A 10,716-nucleotide genomic window follows, 5' to 3' on the forward strand; every position below is an offset into this window, starting at 1 on the left:
TGACAGCAAATTTAGATTTTAGTTTAGTCATAGTCTGAAATGTTTAAGTTTTAGTCCAGTTGACAAAAATATCATAGGATTTTAATGGACTAAATCTACAGCTGATTTAGTCGAGTATAATGTATTTTTGTGTGAATAATGGTGCCGTAATGGCTGATTTTACACTTGGTATAGATCTACAACACCCTATAGACCTGCCATTTTCAGATATTTTCAATATCTACATGAATGTATTTTTATTTATCCACACAATAATTTGATGTGTCAAAGGTAAGGCTACAACTCATAGTAATTCCACTTCGACAATTTGACACTTTAGAGTTAGGGCTCCGTCTTGCGCCACCCTTATCCCTTATCCCTAAACTAATTTGCCATTTTTTACTATTTAAAAAAACCTTTTAAAATATAGTTCAATTATAGCTGGTTTATTGGTTGTTGAGTTTGACCCACCAGTTCTGGAGATAATGGCTTATAGAGTAATGTCTTGCAGAAAACAGCGAGTTGAGAAAAGAGGCTTGAAAGGTTCACTTCTGTGGTCTCTAACATTACACCTAGCTACATGTTTAAGCATTTATTTCATATTTACATTATATTACATTTCAGCTCTAACACTTATTTCAGACATGCTCTAGTATGTGAAGAGTCTGCCTGTGTTATTAAAGGATCACTTCATCACTTTCCAACCTATATCTTCATATAATAGGTCCTCACTAATAATCATGATAAAATGGCACGTTGTTTTTCTACTCAGTCTGTGTCTCATAGGACGGCTGTGGGCAGTTTAGAAACCGTCTTCCAGTGACATCATCATTAGGCAGATTATTTTTTAAACAAGATTTCTTTACAAAAATATTTAGATTTTCATTATTGTGAGAATGATGGCTTCCATTTTCGCATTGCAACTTTTCAGGACTAGAAAGCCTGCAGTTTCTATTAGCTTGTATTCCCCATCGATGATGTTACTGGAAGACGGTTTCTGAACTGCCCACAGCCCTCCTATGAGACACAGACCGAGTAGGAAAACATTGCACCATTATTTCATGATTATTAGTGAGGACCTATTATATGAAGATAGGTTGAAAAGTGGTGAAGTGGTCCTTTAACTCATTTTGAAAAATAAATAAAAAAAGTTTTTCTCCTCTGGAATTTGCGCGATGGAAGTCTCTCAGTTAAATCTGGTCACAAATAGTACAAAATAGTGCAAATTAGTTTAGGGATAAGTGATAAGGGGTTGCACAAGATATAGCCCTTAGAGCTCAATATCTCCCTGAATGTAACATTACAACACAACTATTTCCAGGTCAAAAGAAGTGTATTTAATGTTCCACACATCATGAATAAGTCTCAACTTTGACCCCTACTGTACGTATGTGTATGATATAAATGAAGAGAAATTCAAGAACCACATTGATTTCACTTTCATTCTCAGTGTGTAGAAAATGGCCAGCTGTGTCCTGTCTGAAGAGCCGCTCCTGTGTCCTATATGTCTGGAGGTGTTCACTGATCCAATCAGCACGCCGTGTGGACACAACTACTGCAACGCCTGCATCACACGACACTGGGACACTAGTGAGGCCTGTAGGTGTCCACTATGTCAGACCACATTCGACAGCAGACCTAAACTATCCGTTAATGTAGTCCTGTCGGAGATGGCCGGTCAGTTCAAGAGAAAACCCGCCAACCCCAAAATGTACCTGATCGTAACCCTAATCCTGAACCTACTCCTAACCCTCACGCTTTGCCATACGTTCGCTAAGCCCGGTCAACTCGCACCTCCGAAAGAGGACCACGGGGGAAAGGAGGCCGAGCTGAGAAAGACGGACGGCGAAGTTCAGCAGATGATCCGGGAGAGACGGGCGAAGATTCAGGAGTTCAGCGACTCTGTGGAGCTCAGCGGGAGCTTCGCGGACGGAGAGATAGCGGACAGCGTGCGGGTCCTCACCGCTCTGAGCGGCTCCATGCAGAGGAGCCAGGCTCAGTTCGTCGGCGTCGTCGAGGAGAACCACAGAGCCACGGAGAGACAGGCCGAAGGCTTCGTCGAAGAGCTGCGGCGGGAGATCGCAGAGCTGGAGGAGAGTAGCTCTGAGCTGAAGCGGCTCTTGCACACCGAAGACCCCCTCCACGTCCTCTTCCTCAACAACTTCCTCTCCGTCGGCGTCCCTCCGCCCGCCAGGGACTGGACGAAGGTCCGCGTCCACGACCGGCCGTCGCGCGAGGAGACCGTGAGGACGGTCGTGGAGAGGACGCTCCGGAAAGAGACGGAGAGGAAGCGGTGCGACGCCGAGCTGAGGACCGTCCGGCGATACGTGGGGTCGGACGAAACGACCCTGGACCTCGACGCGGCACGGCGCTATTTCATCCTGCCCGAGGACGGAAGACGGGTGAGTCGTGCGGGACACGGAGAGAACGACGGCATGATGCCGGACGACGCGGAGAGATTCTCCCATCTCGAAATTGTCGTAGGGAAACAGAGCTTCTCCTCGGGGAGGCTTTACTACGAGGTTCAGGTCGGAGGGAAGGCTGACTGGGATTTAGGCGTGGCCAGAGAGGCCATAAACGGCCACAGACCGACCACACTGAGCCCCGACAGTCACTGGGCCATACGTCTGAGGAACGGAAGTCGGTGCTACGCGGCTGCGGAGCCCGACGACGTCCTCCTCCCAGCGAGAGAGGAACTGCGGACGGTGGGAGTGTTTGTGGATTACGAGGAGGGCGTTGTCTCCTTTTACGACGTGGAGGCCAGAGTCCATCTGTACTCTTTCACCGACTGCGCCTTCGCCGAGGAACTCTATCCCTACTTCAGTCAGTATTTCCACCGCAACGACGGCACGGCCGGCGCTCCTCTCGAGATCGGCCGTTTGCTCATCATCAGCCTCTGTTCATTCCTCGTCTATATATATAGACGAAGATGATATATATATATATATATAATGATAAAGCATTATGAGCATTACTTAGTTCTTATAACTATACTGTACTGTAAGCAGATTGCAATACATAAGTATTGCAACCGATTGGATCGGGTGGTCGGAAATCGTGGCCGATCACGTCATTTTGAAATGATAGGAATCAGATCCGGAGCCAAAAAACGTGATCGGGAGATCCCTAGTATCAATATTATATTCATATTATGATATTAGACAGATAGATATTGTCTGTGATTTGGGATATTGTACTATTGTGATATGGCACAAACGTGTGCTATAAAATATAAATATCAGATCGGGACAAATCGGTATCGGCAGATGCTCAAAGTAGGAATTTGTTCGGGAGCAAAAAAATGTGATCGGGACATCCCAATTCATAATGCATCCTAGACGTGGGATGCATAGCATTAGCAAGTGTTGCCAAAATCAATCCTAATCAGATTCTTGTAGTGTGGCTACAGAATAGTTCATTTAAAAGTACAAATGCAATGATTCTGATGATAATGATTTCATGTTTAATGTACAGTACCGGTGATTGTTATTAATGTTCAAATGCCTGTACAGTTGGCTTGATGGTAACCGCAAATTGCATATAATGCCATTGGGCATGCTTTAATAATGCAACAAATGGACAACCTACAATCTCATACAAAGCACTCTTTTTGACTAGCCTATTTGACTTTATCCACACAATAACTAATATGGCTTTTCAAGATCTCAAGACACACTGCATGTCCCATACCAATGGTAAATGAAGACTCTAATAAACTTTAACTTGCATTACAACCAGTTTAAACATTTACCAGGTAAATGCTACTCCACTGACTCTGACCTCAGCAGCAGCTATACCGATGTATGAGTGACATGTCATAAAGTTCCACAATCTACACTCACTGAGATCAATCAACTGCTGATTGCCCCCCTCCCCATTAAAGGAACACTGTACATAGGCCTAGTGTAATAAAATACTCTCTCTCACACACACACACACACACACACACACACACACACACACACACACACACACACACACACACACACACACACACACACACACACACACACTTTATTTATGTCAACCCAAAGGATACACATATACAAGGACACAAATATTATAGGTGCGCACACACACACACACACACACACACACACACACACACACACACACACACACACATACACACGTTATGTGCATTCACAGATAAAGACGGAGGAGGTGCCAGCCTACTTGGGAACGATGCATGCCCGAAAGCTCTCTTACACCGCCTTTAACAAAAAAAAAATACCATTTCCTTTCGTATATCCTCTCCTGACAAAACAGGCTGAAACCTGTTCTGTGAAGCCTGTTCAATCACAGGCCGGTGCAACATGGCAGCAGCCCAGGTTGTCTTCAGGGATGCTCTTAATTTAACCATGCGTACGCAGCTGGTCTCTCATCGAGATTAAAGAGGCTCAGGGTTAGCTGCTGAAGTGTGTAAGAAAACTGTTCTTTTCCCTATATGTGACCAACTCCAGCAAAAAATGCCTCAAGTCGATTTTTACAGATTATTAAAGTACAGAATTTAAGCTTTCATATGATGTATCATTCAATGAAATTGGATAATAATTGAAGGAGATATGACCATCTAAAACTTGTTTAAACAGATACCCCAAAGCAGAGAATAGCAGAGAATAAGCCATTCAAAGTATCCTGACATTTTGCACCTCTGGAATGGGTCTGACAATAGATCCCTGGCTACACCCCTAATGTCTTGCATAATCACTCCCCCATCCACTAACCACTCCCCCACTAGGTTAGCTGTCAATGACAGTTGAGTGGACACTCAAGTACATGAGTACTTGAGTTAAAGTAAAGAAATATAGGACTGAAGTTGTTTAGTGTATGTTTTGTAATAATACAATCTAAAAAGTAACTAGTAGGCTAACAGAGTTTTCAATGGATATAGGCTATGTAGTTTTACACCAATGCCCGTTAGATGCCATCCCCACCCGCTTACGTGGGAGGTCTGGGGGACTATTGGACCTTCAGTCCATAACATAATTAACAGCAGTCTTACAACAGGAGTTGTACCAGCACATTTTAAAGTAGCAGTTGTGGAACCCCTAATCAAAAAAGCCGCAACCTGGACACCTCTGTACTATCCAACTATCGACCCATTTCCAAGCTTCCATTTATTTCAAAACTTTTAGAAAAAACAGCACTTTTACAGTTACAGACTTTTTTAAATGAGCACATCTTTGAAACTTTTCAATCTGGTTTTAAAGCTTTCCATAGCACCGAGTCGGCACTGCTCAAAGTTTTTAATTATCTTTTAATTTCCACAGAAAATGGTGACACTGTAATTCTTTTACTCTTAGATTTAACTGCTGCTTTTGACACATTAGATTATAATATTTTAATATCACGCCTGGAGCACAGTGTAGGTATCAGGGATACCGCCCTAGACTGGTTCAAATCATATCTATGCAATAGATCCTTCTCAGTTAAATTTGGTCATCATACATCTTCTTCCGCCCCCCTGTCATCTGGAGTACCCCAAGGTTCAATTATTGGCCCCATCCTGTTTTCGCTATATCTTCTCCCCCTAGGACTCATCTTAAAAAAACACGGAATCTCCTATCACCTTTACGCAGATGACTCCCAAATATACATGCCCCTAAATAGAGATAGCAACAGCCCCCTATCCCCTCTCCTTGATTGTTTAAAAGATATTAAAGCCTGGATGGCCCTACATTTTTTAAATATAAATGAAAGCAAAACGGAGGTGATAATGTTCGGACCAAGTGTCATCAACACTCCTCCCTTAGACCTGGGCCCACTTCAACCCTTTGTGGTTCCCATGGTCTCCAATTTAGGAGTTAAAATGGATAATGCTTTTAAACTTGATAAACAAATAAATTCTGTGATTAGATCTAGTCTTTATCATTTAAGGCTTTTATCACAAATCAAATCAGTTTTATCTTTTAAGGACCTAGAGCGAGTGATACATGCTTTTATTACAATTCGCCTTGACTATTGTAATGCCCTCTACGCCGGCATCACCCAAGCCTCCCTCTCCCGCCTTCAACTTGTTCAAAATTCTGCCGCACGACTTTTAACAGGAACCCGGAAATATGAACACATCACTCATATTTTAGCTGCACTCCACTGGCTCCCAGTACGTTTTAGAATCCATTTTAAGATTTTATTGTTTGTTTTTAAATCTTTAAATGGATCAGCACCAGTTTATGTCTCCTATGTGCCATCTAGGTCACTGAGGTCAGCAAATCAAATGCTCATTGTCATCCCCAGGGCAAGGTGTGAGAAAAGAGGGCACCGAGCCTTCTCAGTAATTGCTCCGAAACTGTGGAACCAGCTTCCTAGCCACGTCAGGCTGGCTCCAACACTACCTGTTTTTAAAACACATCTTAAAACTAATTTCTATTCCCTGGCTTTTAAACCGTGAATAATGTGTACTCTTGATTGTTTGATTTTATTGTATATGTTTTTATTACTGTATTGTATTGTATTATGTTTTGCTTTGCCTAATTGTACAGCACTTTGGTCAACTTTGTTGTTTTAAACGTGCTCTATAAATAAAATTGGATTGGATTATAAATAAATAGAATGCACCCGAGGACAATAATGGGTCATTATACAAAAAGAGAAAATTACTGCGGGCTTATCAAAGCTCAGCACTCTGCCAACATGATGATGTCAAACAAAACAAGAGATTAGACTATAGAGGCCGCGACGTCGTCAGTGAAACGCGATCAGGAGATGACATGATGAGTCCTACATAATGTTGTTACACTCCACATTACCCTATTAGAATCGTGCCATTCCTGCAGATAACAGCGGATGGTTTGCTTACAGATTAGTGATGTTGTGTTTTGTGCCGAGCTGAAAGCTGAGATCAAAGCTGCCTATAGTAGTATAGTACAAGCCAGTGGTGGAATCAGTACTCACATCTTTTACCTGAGTAAAAGTATCAATATGTGCAACATAGAAATACTCTGTTAAGTAAAAAGTCCGGTATTCAAAATGTACTTGAGTAAAAGTACAAAAGTTAACCACTTCAGCTGCAGATAAGAGCGTACAGTATACAGGCCCGTCCCCCCCTCCACCCCCTTTTCCCCTCACTGTATATTATCTTTCCCTAAATTACCTCCTTTTATGATATATATAAGTTTTCCTGTTTGTTATATAGAAGTGTATATTTATTTGTACTGGTGTGATCAATGCTCTTTGGCCACTCAGAATAGCCAAATGGCATTGATCACGCCTCCAGGTCTTTAGTTTACTTAAGTTAGGGAATAAGACCTGGTACTTAAGACACGCAAAATACAGCCCATAGTATCAAGTTGTGGTTGAAATGTACCTATTCCTCATACTGTTAATAAATCTTTCAATCAATCAGTCAATCCCCTCGCACTCTTAAACCTGCCATTTCATCCGTCCACTATTTAGTTTTTCCAGTGTTAAAAACGCACGCGGCTCTGTGACTGACAAACTGCATTTTTAAACCAGACAATGCAACTTTAATTTAATAAAACATTCCAATTTCCACTTGGTGATTTTCATCATTTATTATTATTTTCACCGTAGGTAGGCGTGCCGCTAATTTGTTTTCTGGGGGAGTTCAATGACATTTCTGGGGCTTTGGCTTAACGAGCCGCTGAGCCTTAATGAGCGATGAACCTTAACGAGCAGCTTAACGAGCACAGTGGTGACTCTTCCAAGCTGGATGGTTTGCTCACAGATTAGTGATGTTGTGTTTTGTGCCGAGCTGAAAGCTGAGATCAAAGCTGCCTATAGTACAAGCCAGTGGTGGAATCAGTACTCACATCTTTTACTTGAGTAAAAGTATCAATATGTGCAACATAGAAATACTCTGTTAAGTAAAAAGTCCAGTATTCAAAATGTACTTCAGTAAAAGTACAAAAGTTAACCACGTACATGATGAATGATGATGACATTTTATACTTTAAGCACATTCTGAATTCCGGAATTTTACTTGTAACTACCGTAAGTATGTATATCGCAGTATTGATACTTTTATTTAGGTGAATAAACAACTAACTATTTTCTCGACAACGTATGAATGGTTCTCTAAAGGTTGCAGAGCAACGGATACATCCGGAGATGAACCGGAAGTGAAACATCCCGTCCACACCAAAGATATATAATAAGAAAGCTAGATGGCTCACCCGCGCTCTGGCCAATGGAGAGCGACGTTGCTACTGTACGTGGCGGCCATCTTACCTCGGGGCAGCATAACATTGTGTCTATGGGGCATGTACTTTTAAATAACCATAACTTGCTAAATTTTAAAGCGATTTTCAAACAGTTTTGGTTTGTTATTAACGTCAGAGACGTCCACATACGCATATATGCTTTTATAGGACGTTCATATAAAAAACTAAATGAAACAGATACACGTCCTGAATCATAGCCACATAGCTCAAACCCTAACCTAACCCCTAACCGCAAGCACGGAAGCAGCGCATGTCATTTTCAATTCCGTACTTTTACTTGTAAACAAAGTACTTCGACTCTTAACGAGCTTACACTTAAGACGGAGGGTGGAGGTTGGAGGTGAGATTTATTGCAGATGAATTGATTACAGTATGGAGCTGGGATTGAGTGAATGGACAGAGAAGTGACTGACAGTATGATAACAGAATGATAACAGAATGATGACGGTACGAGGAGGAGACAGTGGAGGAGCTTTGGCGTGGGCCCCCTGGGGACGGACCAGAGCCTCGGTTCGGATCCTGCCTGGCGGAGGCAGGGGGGGCTCTTGAGCCTGCCCCCCTGGGGCCGACCTGGTGGAGCCTGCTGCTGGGCGGTCGTCGGGGAGGTGGCGGGTACCTGAACGGAAGCACAGATGAGCGAAGGGAAGTGAGGACCGTTTATAAAGGGGTGCGGACAAGGTAACGCAGATCTGATTGGAGCAGACGGATGATGGAGCATTACAGCTCTAAGTTGAACTAACGTTAACAACTAAAACTTCAACTCTTAACGAGCTTACACTTAAGACGGAGGGTGGAGGTTGGAGGTGAGATTTATTGCAGATGAATTGATTACAGTATGGAGCTGGGATTGAGTGAATGGACAGAGAAGTGACTGACAGTATGATAACAGAATGATAACAGAATGATGACGGTACGAGGAGGAGACAGTGGAGGAGCTTTGGCGTGGGCCCCCTGGGGACGGACCAGAGCCTCGGTTCGGATCCTGCCTGGCGGAGGCAGGGGGGGCTCTTGAGCCTGCCCCCCAAAAGGAATTTAAAGAACATACCTGGAGGTCGTTTACCGCTTGGGTTGCCCTAGGGCGCCATTGGACCGCCTGGGGCCTGGAGGAGAGAGAGAGGAGCCTGCGGAGATGGGACCTTGCAGAGGCGGATGGAAAAGAGAGAGTGGGGTTAGTAGCGTAGGAGTGGACGACCTCTCGGCAGAGGGTTGCGAGAAGGAGCAGTGGCGAGAACTTTGGTTCACCTGGCGATGGTGGTGAGACAGAGAGACTCCCGGCGGAGGAGGCCCGTGTGGCCGGAGGACGGGTCGACCGTCGTTTAGGAGGAAGTGAGTCATGGGCGTCCTGGAGAGGGAGAACATGTTTAGAAGTGGGCAGAAGAGGAGGTACCCGCCACCCGACACATCCACCAGTCAATGTAGGTACCGCGCTGGAGGACGCCATGGACTTCTGGGCATCGAGCACGGAGGCGGAGGAAGGTCTAACGTAGGAGGAGAAGGCGTTGGACGACCATCTGCCCAGGGCCCGCAGGGTCGGGACAGAGACGCCGCTGGCAGCAGCGGTGGTGGCGGCGCCGATCCTCAGAGAGTGGCTGGAGTAACGGTCAGGCGGGAGGCCACATCTTTGGAGCAGGGAGCGGAGGTGAGAGGTGAAGGCGTGCTGGTGGAGAGGGAGACCATTCGGGAGGCTGAAGAGAGGAAGGTGGCCGGAGGAGCGTTTTCTGGCGGAGAGGAAGCGCAGCATGGAGGAGAAGGGGCAGAAGCTGCCGGGGACCTTGGCCACCGAGACGAGGCAGCCTCTGTGGTCACGGTCGGCTTTTGAGTGTTTCAGAGATAGGTTGAAGCAGGTGGGGGTGAAGCGCAGGTCGGAGACGCAGACGTCTCTGGAGGGGTCGAACGCCGTGGACCTGGTTGTGAACTCGCCTACTCTAAGGAATCCATAGAAGGCGAGGAGAAGGGCGGCTTCGAGGAGGAGGTCTAAATACGGAGTGAAGACTCCTTTCCTGAGTTCCGAGACGAGGGAGTGGAGAATGTTTAGAGTAATGGGGAGACGCTGGTCTGGGGCGTGGCGTGACGATCGCTGAAAGCCCTTTAGGAGGAGTTTGATATATTGGTTGGTGAACAGGCTAGGGAAAAAGGGGTCATGAAGGCGGGCGTGGAACTGGACCCCTGCTAATAGGCTGTTCATATAGCTGTGGCTGAGGTGGTTCAACTTGAAATTAAAAGTGAGAAAAGGGGCGACGGTCGAGACTAGTACTGGGAAGAGGGGAATGGAGTGACAGGCGCAGAACTGACCGAACTTGCGCCAGGCCGAGGCATAGCAGGAAACAGTGGCGGGGGAGAAAGCGGATTTAATATAGATGTTGGTGAGAGCACGGAGGTGATGGATGTGGGGCATCAGGACAGAACCAGTTCTCGGTGCGCCGGGCAGATCAGGGGGAGTGGCTTGGCGGAAGGGCATCGCCGGTGGAACTCCTGGAGTTTGAAACGAGAGAGGCAGTCGGCGATATTGTTAAGGTGGCCGGGGACGTGAGCTGCGCGGACCGTGAAGTTG

The 10,716-nt window shown here is 45.3% G+C and overlaps 1 protein-coding gene across 1 annotated transcript; it reads left to right on the forward strand.

Annotated features, from left to right (window-relative positions):
- Positions 1-1,439: 1,439 nt before the first annotated feature.
- LOC310856564 (nuclear factor 7, ovary-like) lies at positions 1,440-2,912 on the forward strand (the record flags this gene model as incomplete). The annotated part of the gene is made up of 1 exon (XM_083762034.1): positions 1,440-2,912. One exon carries the CDS (start codon positions 1,440-1,442, stop codon positions 2,910-2,912), a length of 1,473 nt encoding a protein of 490 aa, XP_083618160.1.
- Positions 2,913-10,716: the final 7,804 nt, after the last annotated feature.

This window comes from Protomyctophum parallelum, assembly GCF_964188405.1.
Source record: "Protomyctophum parallelum genome assembly, chromosome: 3".
In the NCBI taxonomy this organism is placed as follows: Eukaryota; Metazoa; Chordata; class Actinopteri; order Myctophiformes; family Myctophidae; genus Protomyctophum; species Protomyctophum parallelum.